The sequence below is a fragment of the Phyllopteryx taeniolatus genome, chromosome 3, assembly GCF_024500385.1.
Source record: "Phyllopteryx taeniolatus isolate TA_2022b chromosome 3, UOR_Ptae_1.2, whole genome shotgun sequence".
Classification (NCBI taxonomy): Eukaryota; Metazoa; Chordata; class Actinopteri; order Syngnathiformes; family Syngnathidae; genus Phyllopteryx; species Phyllopteryx taeniolatus.
The window spans coordinates 3,127,377-3,155,355 of NC_084504.1; the positions used below are offsets into that span (position 1 = coordinate 3,127,377).

The 27,979-nt window shown below is 45.4% G+C and overlaps 1 protein-coding gene and 1 long non-coding RNA gene across 7 annotated transcripts; one reads left to right on the forward strand and one right to left on the reverse strand.

Moving 5' to 3' along the window:
- Nucleotides 1–42: 42 nt before the first annotated feature.
- On the forward strand, nt 43–27,931 carry pxnb (paxillin b). Of its 6 annotated transcripts, XM_061766490.1 has the most exons (11): nt 21,508–21,544; nt 21,776–21,978; nt 22,173–22,255; nt 22,326–22,465; nt 22,542–22,725; nt 22,862–22,976; nt 25,621–25,779; nt 25,867–26,040; nt 26,119–26,200; nt 26,280–26,428; nt 26,516–27,931. In XM_061766490.1, the coding sequence occupies exons 1-11, from the start codon at nt 21,523–21,525 to the stop codon at nt 26,780–26,782; spliced, it is 1,578 nt and encodes a 525-aa protein (XP_061622474.1). In that variant the 5' UTR covers nt 21,508–21,522; the 3' UTR covers nt 26,783–27,931. The 6 variants fall into 6 exon arrangements, with proteins under 6 accessions (XP_061622472.1, XP_061622471.1, XP_061622473.1 ...); XM_061766488.1 differs by lacking the exons at nt 21,508–21,544; nt 25,621–25,779; nt 25,867–26,040; ... (1 more) ...; nt 26,280–26,428; nt 26,516–27,931 and adding exons at nt 43–259; nt 18,021–18,208; nt 18,295–18,464; nt 23,077–25,196; XM_061766487.1 differs by lacking the exons at nt 21,508–21,544; nt 25,621–25,779; nt 25,867–26,040; ... (1 more) ...; nt 26,280–26,428; nt 26,516–27,931 and adding exons at nt 43–259; nt 18,021–18,464; nt 23,077–25,196.
- On the reverse strand, nt 11,881–13,130 carry LOC133474650 (uncharacterized). Its single transcript, XR_009787584.1, has 3 exons — nt 12,857–13,130; nt 12,166–12,285; nt 11,881–12,018 (listed from the first exon to the last, which is right to left on the reverse strand). It is a non-coding gene; the product is annotated as an uncharacterized LOC133474650 (long non-coding RNA).
- Nucleotides 27,932–27,979: the final 48 nt, after the last annotated feature.

The window sequence follows — 27,979 nt, forward strand, 5'->3', positions numbered from 1 at the left end:
TGTGGTCTTTCGGCCACTAGATGTCGCTCCAAGATCCATGCTCGTTGAGTTCCCCGCGCGCGCTCCAGCGAAGGTCACGTTTGGCGCACGCGCGCACGCACGCCATATTGCGCGTCCACGTGAACGACCCTGACCAAGTTCCAGGAGGCGAATCAACAGCCGCGGAGAAGTTTTGAGAGGACTTGCTTCTTAGCGTTTGAGGGACCGCGGAGCATTGAGCGACACCGGCCGAAGCAGGCCCTCACCATGGACGACCTGGGTGAGTAGGGACTAGAAATGTTGCATTTGAAAGGGTCGTGCTCGAGAAGCCAAAGCAGGGCGGAGGAGGCAACGTGACAAGGAAAAGTTTCACCCTTCACTTAGGGACGCATTCCTGCGTAGAAGCGAAAACCTTGCGCTCAACGCGGCTCACAGAACATTTGGCATTTTTCCTATGTGAGCCGTTTGCTGCTTCTTAGGCAGTCCTGATAGTTTTACCCGAGCGGCTGGTCATCGCTAGCATTTACCTTTTTAAAACTCCCTCACGTTTGCACGTCATCGGTTTTCCATTTTAAGAACTCGCAGAGTGGCTTTTTCAGTAGACTGCAATTGTACTCAGAGGATGTTTGACAGACCTCTTCATAATGGCTCGTCAACTTTCGCTGGAGAGGTGGGCGAGCCAACAGGCCTGACTGTACAATTCATTCGTCTGTCTTCACCAGAAGAAAACACAAGGGTATCGTGACAAACAAAAGGCAGGAAATAAATGCGGTGCGTCTGCGTGTAGAGGTTTGACATACTCTACAAATCCAAATAGCACAATTGTCAAGTTTAACACCCAGTCAGTCAGTCTTACTGCTGTGGTTGACAAATAATGCTTACACATTACAATCATACGAAAATGTAATAACACAAATAAGTTTGAAGCCAAATTTGCACTCTTGAAAAATAATGCGACGTGTGTTAATTCCATACAGCTCTAGTAACAGTGGCGTCTGAATTAATGTTGTTATTGCTGTGTTGATTTTGTGGCATTGCTTCTGTAGTCATGATATATTCATGTTGTTTTAAGTCCAAGATAACAATGACCTCCAGGGAAATTTTTGACTTAAATGCACATTTATTTGGTAGTTATTTGAGTTATCGGTCAACCACTCATGCATGAAATAATCCTGTGATTCTAATTAATATATTGTACATCGTTACGTATATATAAGGATGTACAATGAGTGTACCCTGCATAGTCGCAATTCAGCATTTGCATTTTTGGGGGGGGACGCTATCGTCCTTTATTGTGGGGAGGAAAAAACTCACCTATTGGCTGTTTTTGTGCTTTGAGCAAAGCAATAACAGTATTGCTTTTACCCCATCCTGTGGCATCATGGTGCCAAGGAAACAATTTGAAGTCAGTTCAGCAGCATAATTTCGACAAAAGTAGTTATTTGCCACCATTTTGTAGGCTCTATAGGCAATTGCAAACTCTTTTGGGGGAGGGCTCAATTACTCACGGATTTACGCTTAGGCTCGGTCCCTCTCCCTTGCGACTTTATGAGTAGTTTTTATTTTATGAACACCAATCACCAGCCACAATTTGTAACTCTTTGAACTTTGGCACTCCCCGTGCTTGCGTGGGTTTTCTCCGGGCACTCCGGTTTCCTCCCGCATCCCAAAAACATGCATGAATTGGAGACTCTAAATTGCCCGTAGGTATGAATGTGAGTGCGAATGGTTGTCTGTTTGTATGCTCCCTGCGATTGGCTGGCAACCAGTTTAGGGTGTACCCCGCCTCCTGCCCGATGATAGCTGGGATAGGTACCAGCACTCCCACGACCATAGTGAGAAGAAGCGGCTCAGAAAATGGATGGATGGATGGAAGAACTTTGGCACAGAATCTCTGAATTTCTAATGTTGTTGTGATTTTATTTTCACTCGTGAGCCGTCTGCTATATTTGAATAAAACTATTTCACTCGTCATATGAAGGGCTTTGTCCACGCTGTTGATTTGGCATAGAAGAAAAGCTGTCAAATGTTGTTTTAATGGTTTAAGTAGTGAGACATTGGCCACATTTTTAAATTGTTTTGCTTTGTTGTGTGAACACCTCCTGAAAACATTTGAAGTCGTAGCTGCCTTGGGCCAATGAAAGGGCTGATTGTTGGTTAAAAAGTAGCCTGCAGTCTCGCAGAAGAAGCCTAAGTTTGAAGGCGGGGGCGAGGCTGCAGAAGAATGTCAAACATCACTCTGATGCAGGCTCCAAGGCCAAATATTCTCTGGGTCGTGACCTATCGCTGCTCTTGGCCCCCTGCATGTTGCCCCAAGAGGGAGAGCTGTCATCCTCTCAAACGTGTGTCCCTGGTAATTGCAAATGCTTTGGAATTTTTTAAAAGGTATAAACTGTATACTTGCTATAAGGTCTGGTAGATCTTTGAACTTGGTTCCCTACTGCTCAACTGTATTGCCCATCACTTTTCTCAGCGGCACACCGTAGATATGTAAAGACAAACAATGTAAAGTATTTATTTCACATCTTGTAAACCACACGTCAACAACTGCTTCTAGGTGGTCTCGCTGTTTGGAAACCCGACCATTCTCGTTCCACCTCCCAAGGAAGGTTATTCCCTCTGAGAATTGCCGCTCCAGTATTTCTCTGGTCGGTACTTCGGAGTCCAGATCAAGTAGCAGGCAGACTGAACCCAACAATTGCTACTGTGTTGGCTTCCGGGACACGTCCTATATCTGATATAGGACGCCAGTCAATCACAGGCCGATTGTGACTTGGGCAGTTTGTGGGAATTCATTCCACGCCTACTCCTCGAATGTGAGCAATGTGAACCACTACACTCGTAATCTTTTGAGAGCTAAGTCCGTTTAGCTATTAGAAAATGACATTTGTTAATGGAGATGAAATGGTATTAAAATTTAAGATCACAAACATGACCAAAATTATTGTAGTTATGATCACGATATTGCTCAGGCAAATGACAGATACATAAACCTCAAGCATTACAACAAGTTTTATTTTGAATAAACAAAACAAATCAGCAACTCTTAGCACTTAGTACCCATTAGAAATTGAAAACAACAGCAACCAAAATGAATTTTCATGAATGTGTGACTCCAAAATGTGTCAGAAAAAAAAAACCACATGACATCGCTCTCCTATGTTATTGGTCACAAGAATGTACTGTAAATAGGAAGTTGGTTTGCTTTATAAACCAGCAAGTGAGAAGCAAATAAAACACCACAAATAAACACCAAATGGGTAAACATGGTGTTTGTTGATAAATTATATATTCTGGAAAATGTAGCATGCTACAACGCATCAGAAAATAGCAGAGTCCACGTTAAAGGCTTGACTCCAACACATGATCCTCATTCACACCGTCCAAAGAAAATGCTAGCATGCGAAACCAAAGACGTAACCAGTCAACGGTCTAATCTGTCTACATGCCAGCAGAAGTAACTGTAATATTTTCTGATTTATTACAAAACATTCATTCATTAATTTTCCTCCGCTTATCCGAAGTCGGGTCGCAGGGACAGCAGCCTCAGCAGGGAAGCCCAGACTTCCCTCTCCCCAGCCACTTTCTCCAGCTCTTCCGAGGAGATCCCGAGGTGTTCCCAGGCCAGCTCTCTCCAGAGTGTCCTGGGTCGTTCCCGGGGTCTCCTCCCGGTGGGACGTGCCCGGAACACCTCACCAGGGAGGTGTCCGGGAGGCATCCTAATCAGATGCCCAAGCCACCTCATCTGGCTCCTCTCAATGGGGAGGAGCAGCGGCTCTACTTTGAGCCGCTCCCCGATGACCAAGCTTCTCACCCTATCTCTAAGGGAGAGCCCGGATACCCTGCGGAGAAAACTCATTTCGGCCGCTTGTATTCTTGTTCTTTTGGTCAGGAGCTGTGGGTCGTAGGTGAGGGTAGGTACGTAGATCGATCGGTAAATCGAGAGCTTCGCCTTTCGGCTTAGCTACTTCTCCACCACAACGGACCGATACAAAGTCTGCATCACTACAGACACTGCACCGATCCGCCTGTCGATCTCCCGTTCCATTCTTCCCTCACTCGTGAACCAAACCCCAATATATTTGAACTCCTCCACTTGAGGCAGGATCTCATCCCCGACCCGGAGAGGGCACTCCACCCTTTTCCGACTGAGGACCATGGTCTCAGATTTGGAGATGCCGATTCTCATCCCAGCCGCTTCACACTCAGCTGCAAACCACTCCAGTGAGAGTTGCAGGTCACGGCTTGATGAAGCCAACAGTAATACTGCAATACTGAGGCCACCAAACCGGACCCCCCCTACGCCTCGGCTACGCCTATAAATTATGTCCCAAAAAGTTATGAACAGAATCGGTGACAAAGGGCAGCCTTGGCGGAGTCCAACCCTCACCGGAAACGAGTCCGACTTACTGCCGCCAATGCGAACCAAACTCTGACACTGGTCGTACAGAGACCGAACAGCCCGTATCAGGGGGTTCGGCAACCCACACTCCCGAAGCACCCCGCACAGAACTCCCCGAGGGACACGGTTGAATGCCTTCTCTAAGTCCACAAACCGCATGTAGACTGGTTGGGTGAACTCCCATGCACCCTCGAGGACCCTGCCGAGTGTGTAGAGCTGGTCCACTGTTCCACGGCCAGGACAAAAACCACACTGCTCCTCCTGAATCTGAGGTTCGACTTCCCGACGGACCCTCCTCTCCATAACCCCTGAATAGACCTTACCAGGAAGGCTGAGGAGTGTGATCACCCTTTTTAAAAATAGGGACCACCACCCCAGTCTGCCAATCCAGATGCACTGTCCCCGATGTCCATGCAATGTTGCAGAGGCGTGTCAACCAGGACAGCCCCACAACATCCAGAGCCTTTAGGAACTCCGGGCGTATCTCATCCACCCCCGGGGCCTTGCCACCGAGGAGATTTTTAACCACCTCGGTGACCTCAACCCCAGAGATAGGAGAGCCCGCCCCAGAAAACTCAGACTCTGCTTCCTCATGATAAGACATGTCGGTGGAATTGAGGAGGTCTTCGAAAACTCCCCACCGACTCACAATGTTCTAAGTCGAGGTCAGCAGTGCACCATCCCCACTATACACAGTGTTGATGGTGCACTGCTTCCCCCTCCCGAGACGCCGGATGGTGGACCAGAATTTCCTCGAAACCATTCGGAAATCGTTGTCCATGGCCTCACCAAACTCCTCCCACGTCCGAGTTTTTGCCTCAGGAGTCCCACAGGCCAAAAAGACCTGATCGGACTCCTTCTTCAGCTTGACGGCATCCGTCACCGCTGGAGTCCACCAACGGGTTCAGGGATTGCCGTCACGACAGACACCGACTACCTTACAACCACAGCTCCAGTCGGCCACCTCAGCAATGGAGGCGCGGAACATGGTCCACTCGGACTCATTGTCCCCCGCCTCCCCCAAGACGTGGGTGAAATTCTGCCGGAGGTGGGAGTTGAAACGCCTTCTGACGGGGATTCTGCCAGACGTTCCCAGCAGACCCTCACAATACGTTTGGGCGTCCCAGGTCGGACTGGCATCTTCCCGCACCATCGGAGCCAACTCACCACCAGGTGGTGATCAGTTGACAGCTCCGCCCCTCTCTTCACCCGAGTGTCCAAGACATACGGCCCCAAGTCCAATGACACGACCACAAAGTTGATCATCGATCTGCGACCAAGGGTGACCTGGTGCCAAGTGCACGTGTGGACACCCTTATGCTTGAACATGGTGTTCGTTATGGACAATCCGTGGTGAGCACTGAAGTCCAATAACAGAACACCACTCGGGTTCTGATCGCGGGGGGCGTTCCTCCCAAACTGTCATTGCCCACGTGAGCATTGAAGATCCCCAGTAGAACGATGGAGTCCCCAGCGAGAGCGCTCTCCAGCACCCCCTCCAAGGACCCCAAAAACGGTGGGTACTCTGAACTCCTGTTCACACAAACAACAGTCAGGACCCGTCCCCCTACCCTCTCGTCCACCGGGTTGAACCCCAACATACAGACGCCGAGCCGGGGGGTAATAAGTATACCCACACCTGCTCAGTGCCTCTCACTGTGGCCAACTCCACAGTGGAAGAGAGTCCAACCCCTCCCGAGAGGACTGGTACCACTGTGTGTGGAGGCTAGTCAGACTATATCTCGTCGGAACTTGTTGACCTCGCACACCAGCTCGGGTTCCTTCCCTGCCAGAGAGGTGACGTTCCACATCCCTAGAGCCAGCTTGTGTGTATCGCCAAGGTCCCTGGCTTTGGTCACCGCCCAGCTCACAATGCACCCGACCCCTATGGCCCTTCCCACAGTTGGTGGGCCCATGGGAAGGGGGACCCACGTTACCCTTTCGGGCTGTGCCCGGCCGGGCCCCATGGGGGCAGGCCTGGCCACCATGCGCGCGCCTTCAAGCCCCACCTCCAGGCCTGGTTCCAGAGGGGGGGCCCCGGTGACCCACGTCCGGGCAAGGGAAAACGTTTTACTCTGTTTTGTATTACAAAACAAAATAAACAAAATTAATCACTACAAATATGATTCTATTAGGCATGTTAACTAAAGCATTTCAATACAAATGTTGATTCCACCAAGTAATCTTTTTATAACACTGTAAATAAATAAACACATTCACTTTCATTTGTGAAATGTATCTGAATTCTGTTCATGCAGGCATTACGTGACTGCTAATGTAAACAAGAAAGGCGGCTTCCTAGAACAGCAAGCCAACATTAATCTCTTGACAAACGTGGGAAAAATAACGTGGAAAGACAAAATACAAAGGAAACTAACAAAGATGCATGGAGTTACCTACCACTCAGTTTAATTTGCACAACACACGAACAGCTGCAAATTAGTTTAACGCCGAAAAAGTGCACTTCTGCTTGCAAAATGTCCTTTGAAAGGCGACCAAGATCACAGTTTGGGCTCTTAATTGTTAACGAAAGCTGTTAGGAGCACATAACACGGTGAAATACAAAACACAAACAGAATATCAACACCTACCGTAATTATCAAAGAAACACTGCTCATCACACAGTGCAATGCAGAGCCAGGTGGACAAACCGACTTGCCAGTCCGTAGTCAACCACTGCAACTTACGGGGGTGTCTCTTGCCACCCGAGGAGTTCATCGTCCAGTTTGCAGCATAATTTGCAGTCACCAAAAAGTGTTATCATCTGTGTCCTTAATATGTCTCACACACACAGCTCCTACCCGGAAGGTGTTGATGTGGTATCGGTGCATAAAGTGTCTGGGAAGCAATTCAGATGTTTTTTTTAAACACAACAAAAGCAACATCAGCTCATCACAATCACCAACCATGGCTGTCATTTCAGCTGAAAACCCCCCACCTACATCTTTCCATAGCCAAGCTTTTATGCTGTTAACATTTTTCAAGTAGTTAAAGATGAATTTTACCGTGGTTATTAATTTGATTGCAGATGGAGAAACAACTGCCCATTGCCACCTGCAGCAGTACTGAAGCATATCAGCTGATAAAGTGTCAGACGAGGTCTTGTTGAAAGAGTGCTTGAGGTTGAGCTGACGTGCACTTAAATGTTGTGCGTTCAAAAGGCATGCCAAAAGTCGTTTCGCGGTTTCTGTGTCCCAGTTATTCAGCAGCACAGTTAGTGTAACCATACTGCCTATCATCACCCTATGATGGCTGCACACCGGTCCAAACCACTGGGCTCGCCTAGGCAAGACTGAAGCTCCTGGCTATAAATCACTTTCGTTCCCGAACTCCCCACCCATTCTGTTCTGGATGTGGGGAAGCAAGAGCAGCATGGCTGACCTCATCGCTTAGGCAACAGACCCTGCCCCATATCCTGAGGAAACACGAGAAAAACAATGAGCAGAGTCAGCGCTGAAGGCCACTGTTAGAAACACTGGTGGGAAGCGACAGCTATGGGCCAACAAGTCTTTCTCTCTATATTCTTGTCTTTTCTTCTATTCCCTTGTTCATCTTCCGACTTCTTCCAGTGGTCCATTGATGATTTTGTAATGCATGCACATTATAATTTCATTACAAGGGATTTGGCGCCCTTCCGCTGCAGGTGTCCACAGCAGTTTTCATGCCAATGCTTTCATCCATCCATTTTCTGAGCCGCTTATCCTCACAAGGGTCGGGGAAGTGCTGGAGCCTATCCCAACTATCATCGGGCAGGAGACTGGGTGCACCCTGAACCGGGTGCCAGCCAATCGCAGGGCACATAGAAACAAACAACCTTCCGCACTCACATTCACACCTCGGGGAAATTTAGAGACTTCAATTAACCTACCATGCATGTTTTTGGGATGTGGGAGGAAACCGGAGTGCCCGGAGAAAACCCACGCAGGCATGGGGAGAACATGCAAACTCTACACAGGCGGGGCCCCGGTCCTCAGAACTGTGAAGCAGACGCTCTAACCAGTCGACCACCGTGCCACCTGTCAATGCTTTATTGGTTTCAAAAATCTTAAGGATTATTTTCTTCTCTCTCTTTGCTGCACTTCCTCTGATGGCCACAGTATATTTTCCATCTCAGCCGTGGTGTACACAGATCAAATCATTAAATCCATTGCTCTCAAAATCTGTCAGCCAACACTATTCAATTGCAGCGGGGCAGCGGGCACGGTGCAACTGCAGCTGCGACATCACTTTCGGTCTGAACCTGAAGATCATTTCACCAAACTTGGCAGTCCCCAAACGTTGATGAATAATTCTGTTTAATTATTATTCCGCGAACGCAATATTACAACCCCAATTCCAATTAAGTTGGGACCTTTTGTTCAACAAAAATAAAAACAGAATATAATGATTTGCAAATCATGTTCAAACTACATGTAATTGAATATACTACAAAGACAAGATATTTAAGCTGGGACAGGGTCATGTTTACCACTGTTACAGCACCTTTTCTTTTAACAACATTCAATAAACCTTTGGGAACTGAGGACACTAATTATTGAAGCTTTGTAGGTGGAATTCTTTCCCATTATTGTTTGATGTGCAGCTTCAGCTGTTCAACAGTCCGGGGTCTCCGTTGTCGTATTTTAGGTTCCATATTCGCCACACATTTTCAATGGGAGACAGGTCTGGACTGCAAGGAGGCCAGTCTAGTACCCGCAATTTTTTACTACGAAGCCACGCTGTTATAACACGTGCAGAATGTGGTTTGGCATTGTCTTGCTGAAATAAGCTGAGGCGTCCATGAAAAAGACGTTGCTTGGATGGCAGCATATGTTTCTCCAAATCCTGTATGTACCTTTCAGCATTAATGGGGCCTTCACAGATGTGTAAATTACACATGCCATTGGCACTAATACAGCCCCATACCATTACGAATGCTGGCTTTTGAACTTTGCGTCAATAACAGTCCGGATGGTTCTTTTCCTCTTTGGCCCGGAGGACAGGAAGTCCACCATTTCCCAAAACAATTTGAAATGTGGACTCGTCGGACCACAGAACACTTTTCCACTTTGCATCAGTCCATCTTAGATGAGCTCGGCCGCAGAGAAGCCGGCGGCATTTCTGGGTGTTGTTGATAAATGGCTTTTGCTTTGCATAGTAGAGTTTCAAGTTGCACTTACGGATGTAGCGTCGAACTATATTTACTGACATTGGTTTTCTGAAGTGTTCCTGAGCCCATGTGGTGATAGTCTTTACACATTAATGTCGGTTTTTGATGCAGTGCCGCCTGAGGAATCGAAGGTCATGCGCATTCAATGTTGTTTTCTGCCTTGCCGCTTACATGCAGTGATTTCTCCAGATTCTCTGAACCTTTTGATGATATTATGGACCGTAGATGATGAAATTCCTGAATTCGTACGTTGAGGAACATTGTCCTTCAACTGTTCCACTATTTTCTCACGCACTTGTTCACAAAGAGTTGAACCTCGCCCCATCTTTGCTTGTGAATGACTGAGCAATTTAGGGAACCTTTTATACCCAATCATGGCACCCACCTGTTCCCAATTAGCCTGTACACCTGTGGGATGTTCCAAATAGGTGTTTGATGAGCATTCCTCAACTTTCTCAGTCTTTTTTGCCACCTGTCCCAGCTTTTTTGGAACGTGTTGCAGCCATAAAATTCTAAGTTAATGATTATTTGCTAAAAACAATCAAGTTTATCAGTTTGAACATTACATATCTTGTCTTTGTAGTGTATTCAATTAAATATAGGTTGAACATGATTTGCAAATCATTGTATTCTGTTTTTATTTGTTTAACACAACGTCCCAACTTCATTGGAATTGGGGTTGTAATTAATTGACCTGATGGTAGGTTGATTGACGACTCTAAATTGCCCGTAGGTGTGAATGTGAGTGCGGATGGTTATTTGTTTTATGTGCCCTGTGATTGGCTGGCGACCGGTTCAGGGTGTACCCCGCCTCCCGCCCGAAGAAAGCTGGGATAGGCTCCAGCAGCCCGCGACCCTAGTGAGGATAAGCGGTAAAGAAAATGGATGGATGGATGGATGACTGACCTGACATATAAAATACCAGAACCATCCCAGGCATATGGAAAATTGGAGAAGTAATACTTCAATTGTTATTCTGTTCAACAACCATCTCAGGGACTCTCACCCTCAAACTGAATGAATTATGCAGCGATCTTTCGCACACTATGTATGCTGATAGCTCCTGTCCAGTCCATATAGTCTTTTTTGCTACCTGTCCCAGCTTTTTTGGAATGTGTTGCAGCCATAAAATTCCAAGTTAATGATTATCTGCTAAAAACAATACAGTTTATCAGTATGAACATTAAATATCTTGTCTTTGTAGTCTATTCAATTAAATATAGGCTGAACATGATTTGCAAATCATTGTATTCTGTTTTTAATTATGTTTAACACAACGTCCCAACTTCATTGGAATTGGGGTTGTAATATTAGTACCGTGTTTTGACTAGTGCTGGCACATACAATGTATTATTGCTTTAAATATTTGGGGGTCGAGTTCCCATTTATCCATTAATTTTCTGAACTGCTTATCCTCACTAGCTTGCAAGCGTGCTGAAGCCTATTACAGCGGATTTTGGGTAAAAGGTGGGGTACACAATCTCATCGCATATATAAACAATCAATCATTCGCACTCACATTCACACCTACGGTCAATTTAGAATCTTCAATGAACCTACAATGCATGTTTTTGGAAGGTAGGAGAAAACCGGAGTACCTGGAGAAAACCCACACAGGCACGGGGAGAACATGCAAACTTCACAATGGAAGGCCGAATTTGAACCCGGGACCTTAGAACTGTGAAGCCGGATGTGCTAACCATTCAGCCCCTTTAGCATGTGGTGCACATTCCTTGTCAGTCCCATGCTAATATAATTTTCAAGTTCTTTTACTTTGTCAAGGATAATTTCTATTAATCAGAGCAACACATCTAATCAAAGAGGCTTGCTGTAGGAGTACTCAAATCAATTTCATTTTAAAGGTCAGTGGACAAAATGATATACATTTTCTTGATAACTCTAGAACCCCTTTACATACCACATCTTCCATTTCGAAGTGATTATATAGCAGATATAAAGCAGTTGAATCGATAAATATGATTCAGAATGCGCCTTCTGGTTTTTGCATCTAGCGCCTTCCGGTGCTTTGACGTAACACTAGGCAAACAGCCTGTTCATTCGGCGTTGTGTGCTATTGTTACCGTCTTTGTATATTTGTTGTCGTATGATTTAGCGATGTCACAACTGTTTATTGTGTGGCATTTGGTTGCACAAATGGTTCAGGCAGTGGCAAGAGTTTGTTTGGCTTTCCGAGTGAAAAATAAATATGTGACCAGTGGATAGGGAAAGTCAATCGACAGGGGAAGAAACATGGTCAGATATGTGTCACGATGCGAAGTCGGATGTGAGTTGGATTGGACCCAAGAGCAGACTAAGGCGGAGGGAGTAGATTTAGAATGGTTTATTGTAGGTTGGCTCAGGGTAATGACATCCAAGGCGAGGTGGTGGACCGTCGGGAACAAGGGGCGAGCAGGAAGCGGAAACTTAAGCAGATGGGGTAGTAGACGGCTGGAGCTGTCAGGGAGACGGGGAAGCCACGGAAGGAACACTGGAGACCGAGAAGAACACAATCGGGTGAGTACAGATGCGGGTCGTAGGATAGTTACTTTCATATCACAAAACCTGGAAGTACGAGAGTCGGCCAGTGATTCACAAACAAGTGTCAATACTCAGGCGACGGCTTCCCGTAACTGACAGGCTTATATGCAGGCAATGATGAGTGCTGATTGAAGAGGAGGTGCGCGGCCAAGGTGATGCTGATTACTGGGGAGAGAGAGGCAAGGCGCAAAGCGCCACCCAAGCTCCAAAGGAGGAACTGCAGGGCACAGATCATGACACTATGGGTACATAGCAAGCATTCCAAACTTGTGCTGATCACTTCGAACCGCCGTGTTTTGAGAAACATTTAGCAGAAAGCAATGGATACACAGGTGTAGTTAGACAGAGGCTGAAACCAGCTGCGGTGCCAACTATTTTTCCTACGGCCATCGGGATCTCAACCGGCTGCAAGAGAAATAAATCACGCAGCTGCCATGGCGCAGCGGCGCAGACAAGAGGTGAGGATTTCCTTGTTTATACCTATGAGTCTATTATGGTTATTATGCACTGGGCAGTAGGAAAAAAAAGACCCACGCAATACTTTTCAGTACTGTCGTCTGTATTTTTATCTATATGACAAGCCAACAGACACGGCCAAGACTTTGTGTGCGGCGTGATATTAAAGCTACTCGAGCGAGGGGAACACAATATATAGGAATACTGCATACTATGTAACAGCTTGTGTCGTGTCACTGAAACATATATGAATATATAATACGTATAGTCGTGCTAAAATATATTGCCATTATTTCTAGCCATGACTATAAAAAGACATGCTTTTGACATACCGTCACACATCGAGCCAGTGGCCAATCTCTTTTTCTGTTGTACAGCTGCTACTTGGCCGCTCGTCATCGTCACTGTCAGGTTCCGACCTCTTGATCGGCTCAAACATGTACGGTTTGACGATGCCAAGTTCAGTTGGGTGCTCCTGTACGTCGAAATCCTCCCCCTCCTCATATTCCAACACGTTGCTCGCCATTGCGTATACAGTGTAGCGCGCTGTGTTTGGCAATTGCAACATCACTTCTGGTAGCCCTTGCGGCGGATAGAGTAACCACACCCCGGTGTCTTGAGCTTCGGGTATGTGCTCAGTATGCGTAATGAAAACCTCATTTTTAGCTAAACTATAATTGATAACTTACTGGAAGTGACATGCGTGTGTTACATAACATATAAACTATGCAAATATACATTTTAACGTTATGCAATGATCAGCAATTTACACACATGGACAAAATATCTGGCACCCTTCCGTTAAATAAACAAAAAAACACAATGGTCACTGAAATAACTTGAAACTGAACAAAATATTAATAAATAGAAATGTACTGAAAATTAACATGCAAATCTGTCATTTATTTTTAATTGTGGTACCACACAATAATTTGCGGGGCGGGGCTACTGAAACTGGCCTGGACATAACTGTTGAATGTGGGATTGTCTGAGTCATATTTTGGAATCTTTCATAATGGTGATGCTGCAGATGATGTACTCCAACTGAAGAATGTTTCTGTTGTGCCTTGTGTAAACTCCTCTGAGACCTGACAATATTATGTACAAATGTTTGTATATGTCCTCCACAGAGCAGCGAAGCGACTACCTGTATATGTTGCCAGGATGTTCTGTGTTTTTAGCACGTGCAACAAGGTGGTCTTTCTTTGAGGACCCTCCACAACCTACACGTTTCTAATCTCTTAAGTCACAATATACAGTGCTACTTATTGACATGCATTCCTGACATGATGATGAATGTGAACTTGGTGAATGGGTGTTACATCAGTCTCTAGACTACCCCCTCATTTGTTTCAGTGCGCTGCAGAGAAGGGCTTACATTTTAAGGTCCACCTACCCACGGGGGGTGTCATCTTTCGGATCTGGAGTTGCTTTGCACTGTTTTATTGGGTGTATTCATTTACAATATAATGATGTAATCTCCCACTTGTGTTGTTAAGCATCCAACTCACTGAGAGTGTTTGGTTACTGATTATGTATTGTATATGACTTTGTTTTATTGCACTGACAAATGTGGCATGCTTGTCTGTTTTCCTTTGAATGAACCTGCATGCTGTACTCCTCTATGGCTTTTTGCCCCATGGCATGTTAACATTTGCTGCCAGTCTTGTTTTATATAAATATCATGTTGGTCTAGGGTTTCATTGTGGATCTGTAAACAGGTGAGCTGTGCACCCTGGTGACCCATCCCCATGGCCCATGTGTTAATAGAAAGGATTAAACAGCTCTGCTTGCACTGTACTCTTGTTGCTCTCGGTGGTAAATAGTAAATACACTGTTATAGCATTGACAACATCATCTCCATTATTCTGGAATTCAAAGCACGCACTAGTTAGTAGACTGTGTCGTGTAGTTGTTGACATTCTTATTATTTTCATTTTCAGTATGATTGAGTAAGCTTTCTTTTATGGTTCCCCCTCAGTTTTCCTCTCAAGACAGGTGTGGGTATTAAATGACTGGATAGGGCTAATTATACATTGCCTTCCAAGCCTGATTGCTTTCTTTCGGCACATTGGACATAGAATGTGTGGAATGCTGTATCAACCTTCACATCCATCTGATAAACGCTGCAAGACTGTGGCGTGGCAGAGCCTCATGTGGGTGCACAGACAAGACTGGACAAGACCCACTACCACAAGAATGTGTACTGTAGCCACAGACTGACTGTTGGTTAGCCCAATGAGACACAGATGCCATATTTGACTGGGCCCGAGCCTCTGTGATAGATGTTTGACTGATGGATTCAAGCGAAACGATCAACACCAGTCGTAAACCTCTGGATGACACGTTTTCTCCAGAGACTGCACAATGAACTGTTGAGTCACTATGCTATTGGAGCACAATTGGACTTTGTCCTCCGGCTCCAAGCCCCTATTTTGAATGGAAAAGATTAGTCTGTCACTTGGCTTACAGTGCATGTTTGCAGTCTGACTACTTCTAACACTTTGTGAACCACACTTACTGACACAGGCAGGCAAATAAGCGCTGTCGTCCTCATGCAAAACTCATTGCTGCCCTCCACAGGGGGAAAAAAAAAATCCTTTCCCTTTAACACAGGAATCAATGTTTGCCTACAGGAGTTCAGTGTTACATTGAACGTGTTCATTGTACGGTTTCAAATAAAAAGATTACAAGGTCAGTTTTACTACTTTACAACGCAGTTGTCATTTAATAGTAGCTAGCAAACATAAAACAATCATAATGCAATTGAGATACAGTTTAACTTTTTAATGTAATAATGCAGAACCACCCTTGTAGAACTGTATGCAGTTTCTTCCTTTGTTTGGTGGTTGAGGCTTAGACAACATGGTAAAAGATGAGGTTTCAGAAAGTGGCACAGTCTTCAAGTAATTTGAGGCCTCAGGCAGTGGGGTTTCTTTGCCAGTGTAAGAAAAAGCTTTCTCGCAACAGGTTACTAAAGTTAATTATGTGTTGATGGATTTCATTTTTTATTTCTAAGGTGTGAGGCAAGAGTTTATGTGTAACTCACACAGTCAAAGCCAACGTTGATATTTTCCTTCCTCAAGGCTTTGTCTTTACAGTGATGGCCAACGCCAGTGAGACCTTGTTCAGCATGTCAGCGCCAGGTGCAGATTATTTTGAGAGGGCCGTGATATTTCAGCTCATTTGCACAGACATGAGCTACTCACTGGGTTTAGTGCTTTAAATAGGCAGGAGGTCCCATGTGGTTTATGGTAAACCAGCCAAATTCAACATGTAACCTATGGAGAGGATGCCAAGATGCATATATTGGTCAGAACATGTGTGGCCCTGTTCAATTTATCCAAGACTTTTCTGGAGATTGACTCTATTGCATATTGGTGAATTATCGCACTTTCAAATACAAGATCACAGTCACATTTGCCACAATCATTTAGTATCTGGGGATGAGAAGGTTGTAAAAAAGAAAAAAAAAAACTCATGATTTTGAATATTGTTTGGGGCACTTATGGGATACTGTCAGGCAAGTGTGGGGATAAGACCACTCCCCCGAGGGCAGTATATCATCGCTCCTTTCCCCTGTCTTTGTCTACTTCACGAGCACACATTGCTGTGGACACATACAAGAGGGGCAGCAAGAATGTGAGTACAGATAATGGCCTTTTTTATGGAGCCTCTTTGATAAGTTTAAGTTTTTTGTATTTGTTAATGTTTTTAAACGTTTTCTTGAGATTGACATTGGTAGGGTGTCTGTAATTTTACCTCAGTAATATAAAGTAGCTTTGAGCCTAACATACACTGGGCCTCAATTTAGTTTCCGTTATATTGAAACATGACTTACATCTATTTGTAGGAACTGAGTGGGACAAACTGGAAGATGTGGGATAAATAGGATACACGTGAAAAAGCTTCCATGGTAAAGATGGTATTCTTTGTATGCATATACTGTAATTATTATATACTTGTCTGTGAGAGTATAACAATCAATGAAGACACGGGAGACGTGAAGCCATTGCACCTGCGTTTGTATTCTCTTCTTTACTCAACATTGTCAACGTAATGACGTCACCATCTCCCAGCGTGCGTACGTAAAAGGCGACAACAGAAGAGATTAATACACAACATATCCCTTCCCCCTTATTTTTAAGAGACCCTTAATAAAAGCAAAAATGTAATGTCTTTGAGACAACCCATAACAAGAAAAACTATTTTTTGTTTTGCTTTGTTTTGTTTTTTTTGTTTTTGTTTTTTTTAAACGTCATGACAACCAACTTTTGCCGAACTACGGAGAGAGGCTACACTACCTCAATCCGGACTGAACCCGGGGAATTATTCTGCCCCAAATTAAATGGGTTCGTCACTAGACTTCAACGTCAGTCTGTCAGGAGGCTGTTGGGTTCTGCTGGGGTAAGTACGACCTACGGCCAAGTCAGTCAGCAATTCTTTTGAAGGGGATTTGATGAATCCTGAGTTGGGAGTGGTGTCTGGCATTGGCCCCTGAGTTGGTTTAGGTGTGCCTGGGACACTGCCCATTTCCAGAGGTCTCTCCTGGAGTTCCTCAGGGAATGAATGTTGCTCCTGATGGACCTCCGGAATGATGGATGGTACATGAGGCGAGTCCTCCGCTGGTCCTGAAATGGGGAGTAATTGATTGATAGGCCTCCTCCAGATTAACTGATCACCGGTTTCTATGGTGTATGACACAGGACTTGTTTTTGCAATCACTGTCGCGGGTGTCCACTTAACACCACTGGTGTAGTTCCTGGCAAGCACCTTATCGTCAGCTGTGAATGACCGTAGCCTTGCCCCGGCCCGGTTTTCAACTTGAGCTTTCTGTTGAAGGTGCACAATGTCTTTGGTCTTTTTAGGTCTTAGAAGATCAAGTCAAGTGTGGAGCGTTTTCTCGAACGTAGACAAAGCGGCAGACCCCTTTGTTGTAGCATGCGGGGTGTTTCTGTAAGACAACAGAAAAGCATTGAGGCGTCGGTTAAGGGACTGTGAGCTTGGTGAGGATTTGAGCGCTTGGTTCATAGTTTGTACAAATCTTTCTGCAAGCCCATTTGTAGCAGGATGATGAGGCGCAGACTTAATGTGCTGAATACCATTTTCTTATATGAACGTTCTGAACTCCTCTGACACTAGCTGTGGGCCATTATGACTAACAAGTTGTTGAGGTAGACCAAATCGGCTGAATACCTGAACTCTTCAATGGTTCTCTCTGCAGAGGTGCTCTTTAAGACAGCTACTTCTGGCCATTTACTATGAGCATCAACTACCACTAAGAACATTTGGTTCTCTAATAGTCCCGCGAAGTCGATGTGAACTCTTTGCCACGGTTCCTCAGGCCTGCGCCACGGATGTAAGGGAGCCAGTTGTGGGAGGTTTCTCACTTTTTGGCAGTCAGTGCATGACCTTGCTTTCTCCTCTATGGCTACATCCAGGCCAGGCCACCAGAAATAACTCCGTGCCATTTCTTTCATCCGCACCATTCCACAGTGTCCCGCATAAAGCTCAGCAAGCACTTTCTCTCTAAGCGGTGGTGGAATGATGACACGATAGCCCCACAGAAGGCATCCATTTTGGACTGAAAGTTCATCTCGTCGAACCAGATACGGCTTGAAAAAGGGTGTCATCTCTCCTCTCCTACCCCGTGTGATGATATCAACAACCTTGGACAAAACGGGGTCAGTGCGCGTATATTTTTTCACGTGAACCGAGGTGAGTGGATCAGCTGTCACCTCCTGGAAGTAAAATATATCAGCCTGCGCAGGCTCAGCATGTGTGACAGGTAAAGGAAGCCTAGAGAGCCTGTCAACATTTTGATGCTGGTCTGACTTTCGATACTTGATGACATACTGATGGGCAAACAACAGCAGAGCCCATCGCTGCATACGGCTGGATGCCAGCGATGGAATGCCCCTATGAGACCCAAAAATAGAGGTTAGTAGCCGACGGTCTGTCAGTAGCGTGTATTTCCTGTCAAAGAGATATTGATGAAATTTCTTAACTCCAAACACTATAGAAAGTGCCTCACGCTCAATCTGAGCGTAATTACTTTCTGCCTTACTCAGTGTTCTTGATGCAAAGGCGATTGGTCTCTCTTTTCAAGATGGCATGATGTGTGCCACAACTGCACCCACCCCATAAGGTGAGGCCTCACATGCCAGCTGGAGTGAGTTTACAAGAGCTGTCTTTACGTCTTTGAATGCAGAATCACATGTCTCAGTCCATTTCCATGTTGTTGTTTTGTTGAGCGGAACATGTAACGTAATCCAAGAAAGGACCACAACTGACTCACATTTTGGGGAGCTGGAGCTTGCACAATAGCTTTCACCTTAGATGGTGCCTTGTGGAGACCTTCTCTGTCAATCACATGTCCCAAGTATTTAACAGAAGGCTGGAAAAACTCACATTTGTCTCGTCGTACCTTCAACCCATATTCTCCCAGACGTTGTAGTGTCGCATCCAGATTCCGTAAATGGGACTGCTCATCTGGCCCTGTAATGAGCAAGTCCTCCAGGCAACACTGAACCCCTGAAAGCGCCACTTAGGATCTGGTCCATTGCCTGTTGAAATAGTGCTGGGTTAGAGGTAATCCCAAAGGGGTGCCTCTGGTACCGGTATATTCCTTTGTGAGTCACAAAAGTAAGCAATTCCTGTGACTCCGGTTCCACGTACATTTGAAGATATGCTTGTGATAAATCTGTCTTGCTAAACTTTTCACCTCCAGCCAAGCATGAGAAGAGCTCATCGATGAGAGGTAATGGGTACTTCTCAAGTTCCAGGACTGGATTTACTGTGACTTTAAAATCCCCACAAATTCTTGGAGTTCTATCCTTTTCCATGACCGGGACAATGCATGTGGCCCATTCACTAGTACTTACAGGCTCCAGAACCCCACTCTTCAGTAATCTGTCCAATTCTTCCTCGACTGTTGGTTTGATGGCATACGGAACAGGTCTAGCCGTTAAGCACGTCGATGTGCTCCCTGGTTTTACATTCAGCTTAACAGTGATGTCTTTCATGCTGCCTAGTTCTTTGGAATGCTTCTTCAAAATCTCCTGTAACGGGCTTCCTTCTCCCTCTCTAATCATAAACATTTCTTGCCAGTTTAGCTTGATCTTCTTCACCCACCAGCGACCCATCTGAGCGGGATAATTCCCTGAAACGACGTACAGTGGAAGGAGTCTTTTTCTGTTTGTAATATTCCACTGCCACATACACAAATCCTAACACTGGTAGGGACTCACCAGTGTATGTCCTCAACTTCAATTTAGTCTTTCGAAGAGCAAGGTGCTGTAGTTTGGTATTGTAAACAACGTTGGATATTATGGATACACGTGTACCAGTGTCCACCTGCATCTTGACTGGTTGGTTCTCCAGTAATGGTGTGACCCAGTATCCATCCTCATTGTCGTCAATAATAGATAAGATATGCACTGTGTCTTCCTCTGACTCACAATCGCTCATCTCATTTTCTTCATGTTCAATCTTATTCACATATTTCTTCTTATTTTCCCCACTTCTCTGTCTCTCGTTATACGGCTTGTGTGTGAGTTTTCTTACTTTGACAAACACGTTCAATATGGCCCTTCTTACCACATGTTCTACAGTCGAAGTCTTTACACCAACATTCAGGTGCCTGGTGTCCGGCTTTTCCACAACGGTAACATAAGTGGCCAGCTGTCGTTTTCTTTGTGGACGCCATGAACACCTTATGCACTTGGGTTGACTCACTTTACTGTTGTGCTTCTTTTGCAGCCATCTCCATTGATGTACTCATTTCAATTGCCTTCTCCAGTCGTAGGTTAGCCTCTGTCAATAATCGTTTTTGAATAGCCTCACTGTGTAGACCACACACCAGTCGGTTACGTATTGTGTCACTTCACGCCAGCCCAAATTCACAATATTCAGATAACTGTTTTAATACAGCTACAAATTGTGAAACAGATTCCCCCACTTCCTTTTATGGAATATGAACCTCTGCAATGACCAGCGGCTTTGGTGATTTTTTTAATGTTATCTATTTCCTCATATGACTTGTTTCCTGGCTTGTCTGGTTGTACCACACTACACAACAGGTTGAATGTTTTTCCTCCCATAATACTCAGAAACATTGGTACTACAATATCCCTTTCAATCTTGTTCGATAGGATAAAGTACTCAACCCTATGAAGTCCATTGTCTTCTATTTTTGTCAAATGGCCCCATATGTCCGACCAGCCAGCCATCTCAGCAGTAAGTCTTGCAGTAACTTTTACTTTCCACCGCGGAGAAATCCTCCACTCCCGCTGCAGCGACGTCCTACTTCGAACGCGAACACGGCCGTTTATCTCACCGCACCGACTGGTCAGCAACGACGTCGCGTAATACACCCGTGAATGAACACTTTAAAAGCGGATTTCTTCTTATCACAACGCCGAAAACAACAAACGTGAGGTCGTACCTCATCGACAGTTTTGTTATATACTTGTCTGTGAGAGTATAACAATCAATGAAGACACGGGAGACGGGAAGCCATTGCAACTACATTTGTATTCTCTTCTTTACTCAACATTGTCATCGTAATGACGTCACCATCGCCCAGCGCGCATATGTAAAAGAGGACAACAGAAGAGATTAATACACAACAGTAATAATCCATTTTTTTCTCTCTCTCTCTATCTCTCTCTCCCATTCCCCGCGATTCAAAAGTGCCGAGTGAAGTGTTGCAAGTGCCTTTAGTGTCAATGTATGCAGCCGGTGATTGTGACCTATTCTTGACAGGTTGACGATGGACACATTGTGTGATGTAAGTGTCTATTTTATACTTGCATTCCAGTGGCCACTAAGCAGTGTGACACAATCCTGCTCTGGGCAGAGTTCAGAAACACCTCAGCTTCTTTGTTCAGAACAGGATTCAGATCCATGTTTCTCAAAGGTGGAGGCTGCCTCAAGGACACGTAGCAACTCATTGACAGCAGGGTTGTATTTATATTGCAGGACTGATGGACAAACAATGTTGGAGATGTGTTTGAAAGGTCAGCATGGTTCGTCATGATGGTGGTATTAGGTGGTGAATCACGTTTTTGGTTACAAGTTGGATTGAGAGACAGAGATCAATTTGGTGTTATTGTTTTTTTAAAGCCTGGTAAATACCCAAGTGGTCACTGCTTTCAGTTCACACAATTGGTGTCTATTAACACCAATACCATGAGTGGATTTGTTTTGGAAAGCTGATGAAAAATGCTGATGTAAACATTTTCTTGCAGATGCGTTACTGGCTGACCTGGAATCGACCACTTCCCACATTTCAAAGCGACCAGTGTTTTTGCCAGACGAGACCCCCTACTCCATCCCCACCAGTGGGAATTATTACCAGGATCAATCACTTGCGCCTCCAGTCCCTCCTCCGCCCTCAGCCGAGGCTCTGAATGGTTCGCTGAAAGACCACTCCCATCACTCCTCTCAGCAGGTACAGAGCTCTAGTGTGACTACTAAAACATTTCTCAAACACAAAGAAATGATTTTAAATATAAAACAATGGAATCTTAATTCTCACTTCATTTGTTTTTATCTGTGCTTGATGTTACAATGAGAGAAATCTTAAAAATACCTAAGTCATTGTTTTTTAGTCTGTTCATATAACTAGTTTTAAAATGGCTGCAGTCTTTAGATTCAGCCCAGAAGACCTCATGTTCGAGGGATAGTAGCAGCTCTCCGTCTCATATTGAAGAGGACCACGTCTATAGGTTCGCATGCTGCTTTCTTGGCATCTACCACACCTTGTTGCTTCTGTTAACACTTGTTTCTCTTCCTCAGCTTTCCAAACAAACAAAAAACATCAGACTCGTCGACGGCAGCCATGACCTCTGCCCTGGGCAGCAACTTGTCGGAGCTTGACAGACTGCTGCTGGAGCTTAATGCGGTTCAACAGAGCTCCCCTTCATTCCCAACTACAGGTCCCTTTGAGGCCTTCATCTTCAATGGGCCTGTTAATGCTGAACAGGATAAAAAGTGATGTTCATGTTTTCACAGAAGAGAGGCCTCCACCTCTACCATCCACCAGCATCACTCACTATGAGAATGGCAATGCCCCTCATATCAGGGTTAGCCCTCCCCCTCAGGAGGAGCCCAAGCGGAATGGAACAAGGCAGGATGAGGTCCGGCCCAAAGTGGAGAGTCTTTTAGACGAGCTGGAGGGTTCAGTGCCTTCAACCAGGTTAGGATGAACTAAACCACAACTCACTGCTTAATTTTAAATGCAAACTGCAAATTAGCATTTAGGACAATAGCTATTTTGAGTTTCACCAGTAGTTTTATGTTTAAAGGTTAACACTATGTATTGTATTTTCCAGCCCTTCCCCTCGCCTCAGTGATTTGGACAGCCCCTCTCAACAGCAAGCACGGATTTCAGCTTCATGTGCCACAAGAGAGTTAGATGAGCTGATGGCCTCTTTGTCTGACTTCAAGGTATAAAACAACAGTAAAAAAAAAAAAAGGTTTTCCTGTCATATTTGTGATGGTTTCTCTGTTCCCGCAATATGGCTTACTCTCATTTCTGTGTTTCTAGCCCGGCTCTTCTTCTACCTCTCCTCATCCTCCAGTCTCTACCTTCGCCCCCCCAGTGGCTTCTCCTTTCCTCAGTCTGTCCCCCCCATCTACCTGTGCCTCTCCTATGTTCTCTTTGCCTGCTGGTCTACAACTGCACATAGATGAGGACGGAATAGATCGGGGCTGGTCAGCGGCCCACCTGAATCATCTCGCATGTCACAGTCCTATATCGTCCGTTTCTGCAGCCAGTGATCTTGACTCCGTCGCAGATGTATTTGCCACTGTTCCACCAACCCCTAACAATTCCCTGCTTATCCTCACTGCTTCCGTAAGGAACAGCCAGCAGAGAAACAGTTCAAGCCCATCTACTACTCCCTCAATGACTTCAGTAAACACTGTCTTGGACCACAAGACCTCCAATTCACCTAGTCCATCTGTGGAGCGTGTTTCATCCTCAGCAGCTGCTTGTAAAGTATCATGTTCACCTGATAATATGATCAACGGCTCTTTTTCCATCCAAGATCCTAGTTTGACTCTCTCTGTGTCAAAGACTCCTTCACCTCTCCCTTGTACTTCCTTAGTATCTCCACCCTTTACCAGTAACTCCCTCAAAACCTCCTCCTCGGTCTCTTTGGGCAACATTTCTTCACCTACGGCCTTCTCAAGCTCTTCGATTCCCAGTGGAGATCTGTTGCAGCCAGCAGCCACAGCCAAGTGTACCAGCCCACTCAGCCTGCATCAACTCCCTGTAGAAGAACCATCCCTGGAGGAAGCGCTGGACAAGCTGCTAGAAATGAGTTTTTCACAGAGTCAATCAGCGGATCTGCAGTTCCACATGGAGGCGAACTGTCTCGACAGAGGATCACCCGAGGTGCAGGAGGAGCTCATCCTGCCCGTGGACAGAAACAGTGTGCAGCCTGACATGTTCACCTGCACCACCAACACCATCACGGATGAATCAGTGGACGGAGGTACCGACACCAATGGAGATCTGGACTGGGCGGATGAAGAGCTGTCCATGTCCTTCCATGACGGACTGGATGGCACCCTGACGCCTTACACTGAGAGGCTGTACACGGATGGCAGCGTGACTCCGCTGACAGAAGCGAGCTGGATGGACGAGTCCATGACGCCGTCCACGTGCCCCGGGACGCCCGACGTTGCCCTGGACATGCCTTTGCTGCAGCCGCCCAATATGGACAGAGTGTCTGCCTCTGGACACGTAGGCATCTCTTTTGCTCAATGCAGGACGTCCTTGTGTTCCTCCCATGTAACTTTGTTTGCTTATTGGAGTGACACGTCACTACCAGCTAGGGGCTGCTGCTGCACCCTACACCTTTTCATTTGAAAAGACTGAAACATCCCTTTTAGCACATTTTGTCACATTTCTGAACGCCTCAGTGTTGACGTTAACATAGATTGCTTTGCTGTTCTACTTACAATATGTTACCAGGAAAGCTTAGCTGTAAGTTGTTTGGGTTTCTAGAGGGTGTGAGAAGAATGGAAGGGTTTGGCACAGCATGGAGGAGTGTGACTATTAAGCCCCTTCCCCAACTACTGCATCCTTGCCTGTGGGTGATTGGAAAGGTCATCATGTGACTCACCTGCTCGGTGTGTTGTTGCTGCTTCGACTGAGCCGTGGTTATTGTGAATTGATGATGAGCTGCTCACCATTCCTGTCTAGATCAAGTCCATGATAAGGCGCACTAAGGAGACCCCCAATGTGCACCCTATGTATCGAGACGGTCTCCTGCGCAGGAAAATGGGCCCTGTCATTGTCAACAAAAACTCCTCCCAGGACCGCCTCATTGAGGAGCTTCAGGGCAAGCTTGGTATCGGCCGCTCTGAGCGCCGGCGTAAACAGTCAGAAGATTGGCTGACGGACGGGGTCATTGTCACCTCCAAGCCTCAACGCTTCCGTCCTGATGGAGCAGCTGGCGAGGTGGACAAGGTTGGCTGCAGTGTTCTCAACATTCCCTCGGTTGATTGACCTTCAGTGTCTACACTGTTTCCCTCTGCGTGCTCCCTTCTGTGTCTCTTTCCACTTTAGATTGTAATTGCGCCCAGGTCACCAGTTCCCGTGAGAAGGCTTCACCCGCCTCAGTCACCTCCCTCTCCTCGTCATCCTCCTACCATTGAAAAACCCAAGCAAATGCTCCCAGTACAGCAGCCTCCTGCTCCTATACCTCCCCCCCCTCTGCCTCCCTGTCCCCCTCCTCAGCCTCTTCACAGCCAAGAGCAAGTCACAGCCTCACCTCAGCATGTAATAACAGCTTCACCACCACCGCAATCACCGCCACCTGCCCCAAAACTAGAGTCCCCTCTGTATATTGATAAAACCCCAACCAAGCCTTCACCTGTGGAAAGAGTTCCTACAGTTGCACCCAAAGTGCTGGTATCAGTCGGCTGCCAAACTGACTATGACCCACTCTTCTCCTCAGTGCAGGCATGAACCCTCGTCCCTTTTTTCCCTTTCTGTCTGTTGCACCCTTTAAATGCTTGCCGTTAGCATGATAATCTATTATGTATATTTTCAACCCTTTCCACATTCCGACCTCCTCAGATGGCTCAAGGGAAAGGAGGTGCTATTGGCGGTCCACAGACACAGGTCAATAAGCTGGACAACATGCTTGGGAGCCTGCAGTCGGACCTCAACAAACTGGGTGTGCAGACCGTAGCTAAAGGAGTTTGTGGTGCCTGCTTCAAGCCGATTGTGGGCCAGGTGAGATGCTATGTTATATGCTGTGATCTGAGGGCAAAAGTCATTCATTCTGAGCAATGCCTCGTATATTAATTTGTGTTTGTCTAGTTGGTGACTGCAATGGGCCGCACGTGGCATCCTGAACACTTTGTTTGCACACACTGTCAAGAGGAGATAGGCTCCAGAAACTTTTTTGAGCGGGAAGGACAGCCGTACTGTGAGAGGGACTACCATAACTTGTTCTCCCCTCGATGCCACTACTGCAATGGGCCCATACTAAATGTGAGGTCTTGTTTTGTTGTTTTTAAACTTGTGCTGCAACTTGCCCTCAACCTTCACAATGTGTTCTTGTGTTTACAGCAAGTTGTAACAGCGCTGGATCGAACATGGCACCCTGAACACTTCTTCTGTGCTCAGTGTGGGTGCTTCTTTGACCCAGATGGTAGTGTGGACTCGATAAAATCTATCTCATCATCACATGAATTGAATTATCTGATCTCTGGTCATGTTGTTCCTTTAAGGGTTTCACGAAAAGGACGGCAAGGCTTACTGTAGGAAGGATTACTTTGACATGTTTGCACCAAAGTGTGGTGGTTGTGCTAGAGCCATTGTGGAGAACTACATCTCAGCCCTCAACTCGCTTTGGCACCCTGAGTGTTTTGTTTGCAGGGTCTGTATCGGACGGTGGTTTATGGACCCACGTGAGATGTGAGAACATGTAATGCATCTTCATCTATTGTCCATTCTTTCTCTACAGGAATGTTTCACCCCATTTGTCAATGGAAGTTTCTTTGAGCATGACGGCCAGCCCTACTGTGAAGTCCACTACCATGAGCGCCGCGGTTCTCTGTGCTCTGGCTGCCAGAAACCAATCACCGGTCGCTGTATCACTGCCATGTCAAAGAAGTTCCACCCGGAACACTTTGTCTGTGCCTTCTGCCTCAAGCAACTCAACAAAGGCACCTTTAAAGAACAAAACGACAAACCCTACTGTCATGGCTGCTTTGTGAAGCTTTTTAGTTAAGGAGAGTGGCATCTAGTACTGCACGAGTACAAGTACTGCACAGAAAAGTGTCCTTAGCATCAAAGCCCACAAGTATGGTGTAATTCTAAGGTTGTAACCTTTTGAAAGTGTGTATGGTTTCCATACCATGCATAGGCTAAACTGCATTCATCCTGTTTGGGAATGAGTCTATTAACCGTTTTAGATTTACCCAACATTTAATAACCATGGAAATCAAGGTTGAAATAACAGTTGCATGTTTTGAATTAGGACTTCAGCTTTCCTAATATTTTGTTTTCTTTCCTTTAAATTTTGATAGTTCATTTACTTATCAGGTGGCAGTGAAAGACAGAAGACTGAAGAAATGATAAAAATATGAATTTTTAATATTCTCACTGGTTGAGTATGTCCTTTTTAGAAAGAATTAAAAAAAAAGTTCAATCAGACAGTTATAGCAGGGAGCAGGTGACCTGTTATCGCATCATTACAAATAACTGATTTTCAGCCAGCTGATAATGTTTTAGTGTTTATATCATGTTTGATAAGGCAGACACATTAATGTAAGTGAAACGTCAACTGGAAGTTGGCAGAGTGAGCAATTGGTTATTTTGTGGTGTGTGAAGATGTTTTGTCTTTCGCTCTGTGGATTTATTCAACCAGCCAAACAGTTTAGAGTTAATTTGTTTATACCAGCATGTTGAAAAAATGAATTTGATGTACACAAGTCAGATATTCTTAGAGTAAAAAGAACACGTTTCTAAAATTTGGCTGTGGAAATCTTTTGTCATTGAATAATTCCAGTAGATGCAGCTGTCATGAGTTAGTGGAATGTGAAAGCATACACTTAATGCATCTTCAATTTCTAAATGTTTCACCACCAAATCATTCCTTGTTTTTACTGATGAAAATAAACACTCAGTTCCATCATTAATATCATCAAAGTGAAACCTTTCACAGATATTGGGAATTTGTAGTGATTCCTGGTGTCTCCACAACAGTTATACAAACGTGTATTTTGTGAACATGCAACTTTAGGCAAGTTACTGGAATGCTTACCAAGGATATGTTTGATAACCACTCCCTACAAAGATGGTGACTATTGTTGTGGTTTCTATATCAGCATCTTTGGTCAATAAAGGAAAGTTTGTGGCATTGTGTTATCAAAACAAACTTGTATGCGCAGTTTTTTCCTCATTAGTCAGTATGAGTTATTAAGGA

Coding starts and splice junctions, on each gene's coding strand:
- pxnb (XM_061766485.1), top strand. CDS start 21,298: ATGGACACATTGTGTGATGTAAGTGTCTATTTTATACTTGCATTCCAG. Junction 22,466..22,541: donor CCCTTCATTCCCAACTACAG/GTCCCTTTGAGG, acceptor ATGTTTTCACAG/AAGAGAGGCCTCCACCTCTA. Junction 22,977..23,076: donor CCTCTTTGTCTGACTTCAAG/GTATAAAACAAC, acceptor CTGTGTTTCTAG/CCCGGCTCTTCTTCTACCTC.